This window comes from Lates calcarifer, linkage group LG5, assembly GCF_001640805.2.
Source record: "Lates calcarifer isolate ASB-BC8 linkage group LG5, TLL_Latcal_v3, whole genome shotgun sequence".
NCBI classification, from domain to species: domain Eukaryota; kingdom Metazoa; phylum Chordata; class Actinopteri; family Centropomidae; genus Lates; species Lates calcarifer.
Genome location: NC_066837.1, coordinates 6,676,296 through 6,690,105, shown reverse-complemented (window position 1 = coordinate 6,690,105; position 13,810 = coordinate 6,676,296). Strand labels below are relative to the sequence as shown.

General features: G+C 40.8%; 1 protein-coding gene across 1 annotated transcript in view; it reads right to left on the bottom strand.

Moving 5' to 3' along the window:
* Positions 1-1,115: 1,115 nt before the first annotated feature.
* The window catches only part of hhip (hedgehog interacting protein), a 34,252-nt gene continuing 21,557 nt past the window's right edge, over positions 1,116-13,810 (bottom strand). The window contains 5 exon segments of the mRNA XM_018690908.2: positions 1,116-3,695; positions 3,978-4,126; positions 10,927-11,008; positions 12,350-12,495; positions 13,340-13,463. Coding sequence (XP_018546424.1) covers positions 3,499-3,695; positions 3,978-4,126; positions 10,927-11,008; positions 12,350-12,495; positions 13,340-13,463 — 698 coding nt within the window. The 3' untranslated portion in view covers positions 1,116-3,498.

The following is a 13,810-nucleotide window of genomic DNA, read 5'->3' as shown; positions in this document are numbered from 1 at the left end:
GACAACTTAGTATTGCATTACTCTAAATATGGCAGTATGTGCGCACTTGTGTGTGTGTATGTCTGTGTGTGTGTGTGTGAGTGAGACCAGAGTGAGGTGGGTGGTCTCCACTCACTATCATTATACAACACAAAGCCTCATTGGTATTTTGAGAAGGAAATTAATATCGCCATCAGCAGTGGCTGTTGCGTGTGTGCCTCCATGCACGAACGTGTTTGCGTACTTCCGAAAAACAAAGTGAAGAATTTCCACTTCAAATAAAGGAATTCTCAGCTCGAACTTTGAGCGATGCCATGACGCTGCATGACGACATAGCAGCCGTCACTCGGCTCCCTCCTCACTGTCAGATCTGCAGGCAGCTTTTCCATTCAGGCAGTGGTAAAAGGGAAAACCCTGGGACTGTGGCCACATTGGCCCCAGTTTAACTTAAACATTTTCTCAACATCCTTCCCTTTACTCTTTTTACCTGGCTGGCTGGAGGAAAAACCATCAGTGGAAATGTTGCAGCTGACTTACCAGAAATGAGACAATTCCCAGTATGGAGCCGTGACTGAAGTACAGGGAGCCTATACATTTAATTACCATCCCATTATTAGAGATTAAACTAAAATATTTGGTCATGTTTTACTTTTCAGGTCTGTATTGATCAGAAAATTTCCTAAAAGTTGCAATTGTTCATTGTTTTTCTTTAGTATTTATTAGATAGTAGAGAATAGATACAGACAGGAAACATCGGAAACTTCCCATTAAAGGTGTTCTTGAGGGAGTTTTCCTTATTTTATTCAAGGTCTGAGGACAGAGGGTGTTGAATGCTGTACAGATTGTAAACCCCACCCTGAAGCAAATTTTGCACTCTATGATCCTGGGCTGTATAAATGAAACTGACTTGTTTCAAGGATGGTGTTTTAACCTCTAATCCGAACCCAAACAGCAGGAGCTGTTGAACTCACCAAAGCCCGTTAGTGGCTTGATCACATGATACAATTAATTGCTAATGTAACCTCAGTAGTCTTAAATGTAAAATTTATCTTTGAGCACGCAATTTTATATATTCTATTAGAAAATTAGCTTTTCCAAGCAACACTGCTGATCCCAAAACAAAAGAGACAAGAGTATTTCAGACATGCTATAAATTTTAATAGACATATTGATATTTCTGAAGAGAAACAAAGTTATCCCTAGTTTTATTTACAATACAGGAATAAAAAATTGTCACATACAGTACAATGGTAAAAACAACATAGAGAACTTAAATAATTATTTTATTTGTGTAACTACTTAAATAATGAAAATGGTTATTCTATTCACACCACGCCGTCTCAGCAGCTACAATGCAACTTTCACATTAAGTGCTAACAAAAAATGATAATTTTCCATTTTACAGCATGAATTCCGTTTTGACTCATTTAGACCAGGTAGAGTTGATTTATTTCAGCAAACACAAGCAAGGCGGGAGATGAACAACAAATACATCTTTTGTGGACAAAGAACTTCAATTAACCATGATGCTTGGAAACTTGTTTTTCAAAATAAAAGTTGGGGAGGAAGCAAAAAACTGTTTGCCTTCAAAACTGTTAAACACAGTGACCGATGGTTTTGGCAGGGTTTGTTTTATGGAATCCGAAATGGCAAAGACAAGTTATTAGATTGGGTGAACATGGACATGCATGTATATGTGCTGCATCTGTATCTTAATGTTAATTGCTGCATTAACACATTAATGTGGGTTCAAACAAACTCAGCTGCTGCTTAACTGTTTTCTGTTAATGCTAACATGTGACGTTCAATCTTGCCATGTTTTTCAAAGTTATCCCCATTAGACAGATCATCAGGTTAATCTTAAATCTGCTCTCCACAGACTAGATCTGCTGTGGACTGCGAGCAGCTCCCACAGCAACTTGGTGGCCCGACAGAATCTTTGATCATCTCACAACAGAGGCACATTTCTGACAGTGGTAATGAAACCACATGTCAGGGGGGAAAAAATTAGATGGACTCAGCCAACTGCTCCGAATTACTCTATGCAGGCACAGACATGCATTACTGTTACACTGGAAAAAATGTATCCTCACGTGTCTCTCTTAAAAGCTGCATATGTATAAGTACAACATGAAATGACATGAACTGACAAGCTTAGTGTAAAACTGCTTTCTATAAACACCATTCTCTCCCATATATTATTACGCTTAAAAAAATAAACCCTCCTCTATGATAACAATAGTAATGCTATAGTTTTTTTTTTGTTTGTTTGTTTTATTTTGTTTTGCTTTTTTTTGCAATGCTAAGTAGTACTTAGGTAAGCTCTATTGGAAATATACATCACTGTGCTATCTCTTCCCTTTGTATTGTTATGAGTCCGGGTTCAGTTTCAGTGTGTGACACAATGAAAGGAGTTTGTTGAACCATACCTGTGCTAGTGTGGAGTGTGTGTGAATGTAAAACTACTCTCATTGCGCTTTTAATAAATGTTTAGATTCATTTTGAATAATTAAGTGAATGAAACAAAAAAAAAAAAAAAAATGAATACAGTGCATGGGAGCTAATAACTCCGTTCAGATTGTATGAAACTGGCTTTGACAAAGTACAATGTTCTCACTCAGTCGTTCCTATTTCTGTGTCAGATAACAGTCTTCTGTTGCAGATCCATTCTGTACATTGATAGCAAAAGAGTGTTGCAAAACAAAGTATACATCCTGTATACTGTTATAGCTTTTTATGACAATGTGCCCACAAACTAAATACAACATCAAAAGTGAGAGAACATGGTTTATCCCTCTTGTATTAGTGCCTTTAGAATAGTTTAGCACAAAGCACTGTGGGCTCTCTGTGACCCACGTCTTATAGACTTCTCAGCTTTTTACAGCTGAAGCTGAGGTTCCTTCAAAGTCTGTGTATTGTATGTAGACATATTATTATTTTGCTGAGTTTTGAAGGGACCACGCCACTCCTCACAATTTGAATCCTTAGAGAACCCCTGAACAATCAACTGTCTCAGCTGAAATGCCTTACAACTCCTTTTTTTGGGAGGGGGTGGGGGGTCTTAAGTAAGGCAACAGATAGCCCCTGAAAAGATCCAAAGTCTTGGGTTAAAATGGTCTGTTCCTGTGGAGTTCCTGTTCCTGTGGAGTCAGACGTGCGGGTGTTTGCTGAACGAGAGAGGAAATGTCTTCCATAACTTGGCCATGCTTGTCAATCATCTCGCTGCTGTCTGCAGGTCTGTCTGAAATGTGAACACGGCTTGGATGCCAGGCCTGGTGCTCAAGAGCAAGTAGCTTATAGGCGAAAAGAGGAAAAGTTTGGAAGAGTTTGGTATGGAGTTTGGTAAGCAGTCTGACGGGGATCCTGTGTGTGTATTTGTTATGTGTACATGCCTGTGTGGGTGTGCGGGAGGTTAAGAGGCCATATTAAGGACACCTCGATAAGAGTCTGCTGGTGGTGGTAGGTAGATTTGTGTCAACTTGAGGACGACGGCGGGGAGCAGCCCCCCTCTGCGCACCCCTATACGATATAGCTGGTCAGGTCTAGGAGGTACGAGGTCATGTCAATGATGTGGTCCAGTATACCGTCTTTCTCCTGGTCGTTGGGCATACCCCGCTCACTTTTCTCGCACTGGGCGCCGGAGTAGCCGCTCTTACACAGGCACTTGTTGGGCTCCATACACACTCCTCCGTTGCGGCAGGCTGGTTCACATTTGGCTAAGTTGCAGAGAGGGAAAAAAATAAAGCAGGGGTGGTCAAAAGTAAAGTAAGAAAAGATGAGAAGAAACACAAGCTGATGTTTTGAGTCACTCAGAAAAGTCCTGAAAGGTCAAAAAAGTTTTTGATTATTTACAAGAAAAACTGCAGCAGGCCTACTGTGCATGTTTGCATTCCTAAACCTCACAACTTTACACATCTGGAAAGGAAGAACACAGGCATGTTTGTCCACATGACACTACTCTGAAAGCAGCAGATGCAGATCTACTAAAAGGTACTCACCAACTCGGCAGAAGGGTCCCTCCCAGCCGGGGCTGCAGCAGCACTTGCCAGTAGGAGTGCAGTGTCCATTCTTACAGTGTCTGGAACAAGCTGTCATCAGCAGCTCTGGAGGCTCCACCTGACGCTGGCACTCCTTAGGGGAATGAGGCCTGCAACAGTTGTTAAAAAGGAAGGAGGGAAAGTCAGTATAGCGATGGATACAAGCATCACATGTTGGGCCAGGCATTAATTTAATATTATGGTTTAATGACCTTAAGTAAAGTCACACCCTGATAAAGTGATGATACAGCATAATTGTGACACAATAGTGATTTAACAATTGAAGCTATTTATAATTTGAAAATATCAGTTTTAGGATTTTAACTGTCAGTTTCATTAACATGATTTTAAATGTTGGTGGTAAGCAGAGACATAATAACATGTCCTTTAGATGCATAGTAACTGGGTCCTCAAACGCTGCTGTGTATCATTCTAGTATATTGAATACAAAAAATGGAAAATCTTTGGCTCTGAGCTTTCAGGGTTAGGTCATGCCCTCATTATTTTAAATTAGGTTAAATGTTGATCTTACATCCAATAACAATGACTGTACTGAAAATAATTATAGATGTAAACAGGGTTACATTGATTTATGAAAGGCAAGTGAAGTGCAGAGTAAGGGTGTGTAGTTACGCTGTGTCTGAAATTGACAGAACAGAAACGACGTCTCCGGTGTCCACAGGTTCTTTGACCAGGACAGTAATGTCTGTTTTAAGGCGCACTACGTTTCATGAGTGTGTTTAGAAGTTTGAGCCTTTCAGTCACACCCACCATCCGTTCTTATTTGCCAGATCACCACAGTTTCCACAAAGTTTCGTGCAAAACCCATTCATAACATTTTAAAAATATCCTGCTAACAGACAAACACAGAGCAGTGACGGCAAAAACAAAACACTCCAACTCTTGCTGGCTAAGGTACACAGTTATACAATACAGTGATTTGTGGCAATACTGTAGGAAATATCCTCTGTTTATACTATGCCTAATGCTTTGTTTGGCGTATTGTGATAATTGTAGCCATTTGTTTACTATATTATAAGGCAAATGCTACAAGGCCAAGAAATCTTCTGTTGCACACAATAATACACATCTTTAGCAGATTATGATCTCGGATTATATGCAGGGATTCATGACAATTTTTGTGGATGGTGATTTTGTAAGAATTTATGTGTCTTTGTAAATTTTTAGTAGTGGGACAGATTTAGAATAATAAAGAATATCAAGATGTAGGTTTTTAAATCTCTGTGGTTAAAAGTTAAAATGTGTTTATATCTCTATTTTTCCTCCAATTTGTCATCAGTATATTGGTAATTTCCTACGTACTGTCATAGCACGTTCATAGCATGTCCATTGTGAATCTAATGTCTAAGGTGGATTTAAACTGTACAGCTGGGACAACATCTGCGCTAAGTGTGGTATTTTTATTATTTTTGACTCATGTTTTCCTTAAATTCTCCCTACTGGAAGAACAAAACAAGGCATAGGGTTAACACGGGGTCCTGCAGATATAAACATGATTTGGAAAATGCAGACACACAAAAACACACACATCTCCACACCATATGCGTAAAGTCTGAACACCAAAGAGACATATTGTGATCGTTCCATATTAAGACAAACATCCAGACACGCACATCAGCAAATGGGCTGAAACAGAATTATTTCATATCACGCTCTACAAATCTGGAAATAATACAGTGGGTGCGTAATCAAGTTCAAATGTGAAGCGTCTGTTAGCGCCTGTTGCCCACTGGCCACACACACACACATTTGTCTGTGTGTGCGTTTGTGGAAAAAAGAGAGAGAGAGAGAGAGAGAGAGAGAGAGAGAGAAAAAGAGAGAAATATAGATGTGTAAACAGTTCAGTTGTACTGAGGTAAAGAGCCAACGAGGCAACATTATTAAAAGACACACTCTAACAGTCTTGTACACACAGGCATGGAAACAGGAGTCCTGCAGCCTGATGCTGGTATGAGGGCTTAGAGGCATGAGTAGTGAGGTCAGCGTGTGTATATATATATACTATATGTAATGCTTGGTCCATGGGAGAACAGGGCATATTTCTCTCCTCTGGACAGTAAATGGTCAATCAGCAGTAGAAACAAAAACCAGGTGGAGGTTACGATGTACAAACACGTCTTAAACTAACCGTATTACATCCATCTGTGTGGCTGAGTTGACTATGAATTCACTCTTAGACGTTCTTAATATTCAGCTGAGTCTCACCTGTTCTGATCTTCACTAGTACAGTAAATATTATTCTTGTTTTACCTTCTGTACAGGTTTGACTGAGCTTCCAGTAAAAATCTGTCAGTTGGTGGAAAAATGACCGTAACTGCAATGTTGTGTGATGATAACTGTATTTATTTAACTGCGTGAGTGTTTACTTCCCAGTTTGAAAAATGTGTTGCAAATGCTCTGACAGACACACTGACTGATGGCAGTGACAATACTGTGACTCTGTGTGTGTTTGCGTGCGCGTTAAAGTTGCTTTAAATTTGGAGGATGGAGGGTGGGGGGGGATGATTCCCATGCTCCCATCAGCACCCAACTCCAGACTCCATCCACACTGGCTTTTGTTGTTGCAGGCTGCATGTAGTTAAAAAAGAGCGAAGGAGGGAAGCAAATAGAAAGAGAGGGAGAGAGAGAAAGAGTAAGAGTCCCTGGAGGATTGGGGGGGTCTGTAGCTAACACTGTTAATAGCAGGCAGGGGTCAGCAGCGCTACTAAACAGTCTGTACGACTGCCAGGGTGGCTGTGAAAACAGCACCTGCTGGTAGCGCCACTTGACAAAGGCAGCTGGGTCAACAGCCACTGTGGGAATTTATCAACTTTGGGAGGGGTGGTGTATGTGTGAGAGCGAGGGAGTGGGAGAAGGGCGACAGTGCTCACACATGAGGTAGTTACATGGACAGAGATCAAGATGATAATGATGACAAAAATCAGATTAAAAAAATCACAGATCACGTCATAATTAAAATGAAAATAGAGCGGAGTGCCAAGTGTGCAAGTTCAGGAATGCCTGCAAAGATAAGAGAAAAATAGGGAGATTGATGCGGGTTCTGTGGTAAAAACTGGTCTCTCTTCTGTCCTTACATCAGTTAAACATTAACATATCTCAACACTGACATCCATTCACGTCTGTGTCATCAGAGCAGGGTGGATCCTCTGCCTCAAATTTGCTCCTGATCTGTTTGATTATTATGTTTGTCTGTGTGAGTGTGTGTGTTTGTGTGTGTTTAGCTTGTTGGCTCGCAGGGTCTGTTTGATTGACATGAGGTATATGTGAGAAAAGGGCTGTGGAGTGGTGTACATTGTGTGCACTAACAATGGCTTAATCAAACGGCCCAGTGTGGTCTCTTTTGCTGTTTTGTCATCCGACTCCATTGTTTGGGGGCTTCTTTTGTAGCTTCATTCCTTGTTTTAATTGTGCAAGAAATTTACTGTGTATTGTAGGAGCCAGGGCTATTCAGTGGGACTGGCAAGCAGCTTTGTCAAGGGGAGGACCACAGCAGAGATGTAGGAAGATTTAGGAGGGATAGGAAAATAAAGAAAAGGCTTTTTCTGCAGCGTGCTGGGAGCTAGCGTACCACACGCTCACACAGACTCACAGATGTGCACGTTCGCGTGTACCCACCACCCACACAGTAACACAGAGAGGCACACATACAGATAAATATATCCACAAACGAGCACCCGCAGTCTCCTGCCCTTGCACATCCAGTGATTTGTGACTTCCGTGGCTAATGCAGTTCATAAAGAATGTCCCAGGACCCTATACGAAGTTCAGTGTCTTTTTAAGGTCTCTGCTCACTGTAATTTAATCAGTCCAGCCTGCAGCTGACAAAACCTAAACATGTGAAAAGTCTGTCATAATGAAACTTTCCCTTCTTCTCTGCGGAGAGGGGCTGTAACAAACAGAGAGGCAAATTACATTTTACACCAGAAACCAGCAGGAGGTCTGGCTCTATATGTTACAATTAAGCTACTGCCAAGGACCAACTGTAATTCTGTCCATGCATGGATGGAAGGCAACATGTGCCTTTTGAGTTATGATATGATAAACATGTAACTTTATTATATGGCTCCCATGGTGTGTTGTGTGCACACAGGGGGACTGAAACAAATCCCTGTCTTATGTTGTATCATAATGTCTTTGTTTGTTAGTATGTTTCTTTTCTCAAAAAGAATGGCATCCTTCTAGCATTATTTGTTCCTGGCATAAATATAATACCCTCACTGTATAAATAATTATGTTATTAAATGCAGACTCAGTGGGACTGAAAAGCAGCCAAACTTGCCGATGAATGAATACTTACAGTATTTGAGCAAGGTAAACCACAATCAAACTGAAGTTTCACTGAGTTTGAGGGCTTTGTTCAGTTACTGTTTCAGGTTCATAGAGGAAGAAAGATGGTTGAAAAGCAAAAGAACACAAACAACAAAAACTGTAAATATTACATTTTGTCTCAGATATTACATTATCTACATATTTTACTCTTTAATTACTGTTTTAATTTTTATCTAGTCTTTAAGCCTTTTTATGTCTTATGTACTTTGGATTGCCAAACATATGTGCATGGATGCCCATTCTTAAACTTTGAGATCGACCAAGGTGAATCTAAATTCAAAGGTCCACTTACTATTTATTTGGCGCTTTTAAACACATCTTAAGGTCATCATATAGAGATAATATGAGTGGAAATATTTCTATCCCACTGCTATACCACAAACAAGCCCTGTCTTGCTTTCTGTCTCCCTCTCATACACCCTCACACCACACACATTCAGCGTGTTTCAAAATGCTTGGTGGCCTATTTATTATTGGAGGGGTACTCCAACTGACAAACAAATACCTAGAAATGAAGTCATCTGGCCAGGACATGTTTACACAAACACTGCTGAGGGATTTTATGGCTGATGTTTCCCTGTAAGCCTTCACCGCTCTCCCCTAACAGTTCCTCTTTTCCCCTCCTCTATGTTCCCAAACACACAGTTGATCAAAACACTGCGCTAGATGCTATACTGGACCACAAAAACCACCATACTCTAAAACAAACCTCTCTCTGAGAAGGCTTTAGGGTCCAGATGTCCCTGCAGTATGTAAGAGGAAAAAGGGGAGGACCACCAGACTTGATAACGCGCTGAGGTCAGACACGTTAGCTACCCCATTTACTCCCCCGTCACCCACTCTTCATCCTCCCTGTAACAAGATCCTAATAACGAAGCCAGAATGTATTAGGAGTCAAGACTCCAACACCACAGGGTCCGCACAGACTAAACAAGTCCAGTTGATGGTGGAAAGAATTGTTCTTTGGGAGAAATGCGTCCAGTGGCCATGCCAGAAAACATAAATATGGAGTGAGCCACCAGGGCCCCTATGAAACATCTGTGGTGTAATTAATTGTGCTAATGCCTGGGTGGCACTGTCGTCACCCAGGAATAATCAGCTGCGGATACGTTTCTATTGTGATTCTGAGGCATGCAAATTTGCTCTCTGTGAGTCTGCTTCTCATACTTTATCTGCCTCTGTTAATCAAATCTGACCTAGCCTAAAGAAAAATTATTAGTTTGGGACTTTTCCTGTGCATTCAGTGAGTTCAAAGTTGGAAATGACCCAGTTACTGACCTGAGCAGACAGCCCTAACCCTGCAGGATCTCACTCACTCTCTCAACTTCCTACAAAAGTTCTGATAAGAAGAGAGTCAGAAATATGGGAGAGGGGGTTCAGCTTGAAACCTAAGAAGCGATTGGTTTGAATTACAGAGTCTGCTTATGTTTGCAGTGATTTCTTTACTGCCAGGGTAATATATCAGACAGAAAAGCTTATACTTCCCTCCAGTATCGTGCGGGATGAATTCATGCCCTGTCTGCATATTTTCTGGTCTTGAGTGACAAATGTTTTTCACATGTACTTGGCTTTGCACAAACAGTTTATAGATCCATCACTATCAGAATGATTTCTAATACTGTGATGCATATGGTAAGTATTATGACACAGTGACACACACACACACACACACACACACACACACACACACTTGAATTATGAAGTTGCGCTCACGCGCATTTTCCCCACACATTCCAGTTGTTTAACATCAACTAATTAAACATTAGACTGCTCAGAAATGGACTGGATTGAACCACTCAAAGAAAAGTTGCTGTGTGTGTGTACTGCAGTGCTGAACACTGTCCACAGAATGACGAATAAAATGTTCACTATGTTATATGTATGAACATGTGCAATGTTTCGACATGTGCTTAAATAGAGTAAGTGGAGGTCTCTTTGCTTGACAACAGGTGCCTTTGTGTTTTCCTTACTCTCAGCAGAATAAACCCTGCTGTCAAATGCTCTGAAAATAACCAGCAGGCAATAGTTACTAAAGTGAACATTGCCAGCTTTTCAATGTTGCTGTTAGCAATACTTTACACTAACATTTTGAAATGCTATGGTCATTCTCCAGTTACTGCTTAGCATTTGTGTTGGCCAACACAGGTGGTGATGTGATGACTTGTTGAAGGGCATAAAGGTTCTGGTCACAGCAATATGTTAAGTGTGTGTGGAGGGGATGTGTAAGTAGTGAGGACATGAGGAGGAAAATGAGAAAGAAAATACGTCACTGCTGTGAAATGTTATTAACTACAGGTCTGCTGGCTGCAGCGGACTAAGTGTCAGATCTTCATGTATATGGGATTATATTAGTCTCACCATAAAATGAAGCCAGTGTGAAATTAGGGGTGGGTGGTGGGCTAGTTTGCTGGAGTCTCATCAGACAGCATGTATAAGTACTGAGAAATTACTTGCTTGTGGACGCAAGTATATACTACCACTCTCTACAAACATATGATGACTGAAAGAATGCGACACACTCAAATCACCACCCAGGAAAAATAGTACTTCTTAACTATACCTTTTGGGATCCACCAGCTTGTAGAGTTTCCCACTGTGTGACTGTGCCATGCTTTTACTGCTTGCCAGTATGTAGACTTCACCTGAAAAAGAAGAAAAGTCACATGAAACAGATCCATCCACAACGATTTACATTACATTCTTCATGATGAGCTGAGTACTTCCCAGTGAGTAACCTAATGCTTGAGGACACATATAACTGCAATAACACTTAAACCTCCATACAATTCATATGCAAGAAAGAGTAAAGGAGACAAAAGGACAGGACACAGGATACAATGAGATGAGGAGAATGAGTGTAGCTAAAGCTTCTGCAATGCTGCACTTGCCAAAGGACTTTAAGAAAGAGTTTAATGGGACAATTGGATACTCATGACTGGGAACCAGGCGGATAATTTAATGAGGAACAAGCCCGCGAGAAAATTCCATAAGGGGACAAATTGTAAACATGTGTCTGTGGGGCCCATACTTTGGGACACACTCCTGCCCCCTTCCATGATTCTTGCACTACTAGCAAATCGTGATCAAATGCAGGAATCTTTAAATACCTCATCAAATAATAACTCCAAGACCTGGCAAGAACTGTGATCAAACATTTCTGATGGCTCTGTGAGTGATCCACATCATGTGTTCATTGTAATCAGAAACACCAGAGCTGACAGCTAATAATTTTGTGAGTGTCTGGTGGGGGTCCAACTGGTAAAATGTTCTGTATCATATTAACCCGCTCACCTCAGTTCAACCTATCTTATCTTCATGCTGCAGCCCACCAGGTAAACAGTAACACATCTATGTACCCTGGCAAAACACTGCCTTGTAGGTGGCCCAATACAATAAGTGGGTGTTTGGAGTATCATTGCTATCTTGTGGAAATGACAATTAATCCACCAGGAAGTACGCACTATTTAATATCCTGTTGGGAATGTGCCAAAGAGTGTGCCATAGAGTTTAAGTCAAATAGGTGTTAGTCCCCCTGTAGTTTTGAATGTCTCTTCTTGCTAGCTAAGTGTTGCTATTTTCACAGATTTTCAATCATGTTTCTATGCTGTTAGAGTAAAACGTCACAAACATCTAGTTAAATAACCAACTGGAAAATTCCACACCATAGTGTAAATATATGAACAACTGATAAATATACAACAAACTGACTCTAAGCCATGATCTTTCCATAGTTTTGACGTCCGTCATTTGAAGTCAACAAGCTTTCAAGGGTTCATGTTGTAAAACCCCAGAGTAACTTCTGAAAACATGTTAGCACATAGCTGTCATTCATCTGGATGTAGAGAGGAAGAACAATACAAAGGAAGAAAGAAAAGACAGGAAGAAAGAAAAGACAGGGGAAGTAAGACTGAGAATCCAAGAAGAGACAGAAAAAACAGAAAATTTGTGTAACCGTGTAGGTTTCTTATCAATCCCCTACTAACCAAGTTCATCCTCTCCGAAACCCAAGATGTGTCCCACAAGCATAGAGCCACAGGAGCCAGCTGAGCCCAGACACAGAGCCTTTTCCTGCCACTGTTCACCACTCACTGATGTTGACAATGTAGACTTCTGAAGGATCCGCAGGTTACTGAGGCAAACAAAACACACAGAGTGGGTCAACTGCTACAGCCATCACTTTGTCAGTATGTTCTGTACATGACATGCACATTTATTACATTCATAAATCATTGCACAAGTTAGAAATACAACGCAGTTCATTTGCAGCTGTATTGGCTGAGTTACAGTTGAGATCTGGAAACAAGGACAACTTTTACTTCTCATAACGTAGTTCACTGACCCATCTTCCTTTTCCACCTAATGTCCCACATGGTGTTATTTAAGACCTTGGCTTTTGGTTTCAAAACAAACATCATGCCGGAGCCTTCACTTAGCCACAACAATATGCCCCCAGATTGTAATGAGGCACAGAATTAACCGACCACACATTGTTTTAAACACAGTGCCAACTCCTGATAGTGTACTTCCCCCCTGCTATTTACTTCCTTTGTTTACTCAAGCGCCAGTGTTTGACATCAGCAAAGTAGGATGAATTACAAACCAAAGAAAAGTGTGAACAGCACAGGGGAGGATGTCTAATCTCCATTTACACTGAATGGGCTGTGCCGTAGTGGTGACAGTAACATAAAACTTGTTTTCCCCCACGTGCATGGAACTTTGTATTTACTTTGGCACATGCTGATGCAAAGGACATATTTTTCAGTGTGAGAAGAGTCATGTTGATCTCAAATGAAAATGTTTCTGATTACTCATGAATCAACTGAACTTGAACACCAGTAGCCATTAGATGAAGCTGCTACAATGTATCAAAATCAAAATAAAAGAGGACCCAGCTTTCTGACACAGGGAGTCTGTGAAGATTTCACAACATACAGCAACTATGTTCTGTTACATTATTAATCAATGCTTCTTACCCATTTTTATCTCCAAAGACATAACTGCCATACAGGCGTCTTGACTGGCAGCCCCTGTAGATGAAGCCTCCCACAGGTGGTGCCCCCCCACTGGACTGCAGGTCATAGACAGAAGGCTCATTTTCTGTGGAGGGACAAGGATGTCAGGAGTGTGAGGCACTTCTTATCACCTCATTGCCTGTTCCCCACACATAATACCACCATAACTGCATGTATCACCAGCAGACAGTTTCTATCATAGAAGCAATATGTTCCATCTCACTGGTTCACAGTGTATTAATCACAATGTTCATTCGTCTGCATTCTTCTGGGACTGTAATTAACTGATTTGCTTAAGTGCTAATTATACTTTATGTCTATAGTAAAGTGTTGTTGTGTTTGTGTTGGAATCAGAAAGATAAACCATGTTTACTTCATTTTGTCAATGGTCCATTAGACATAATGGTTGTGTGGTTCTTATTAGAGACGCTC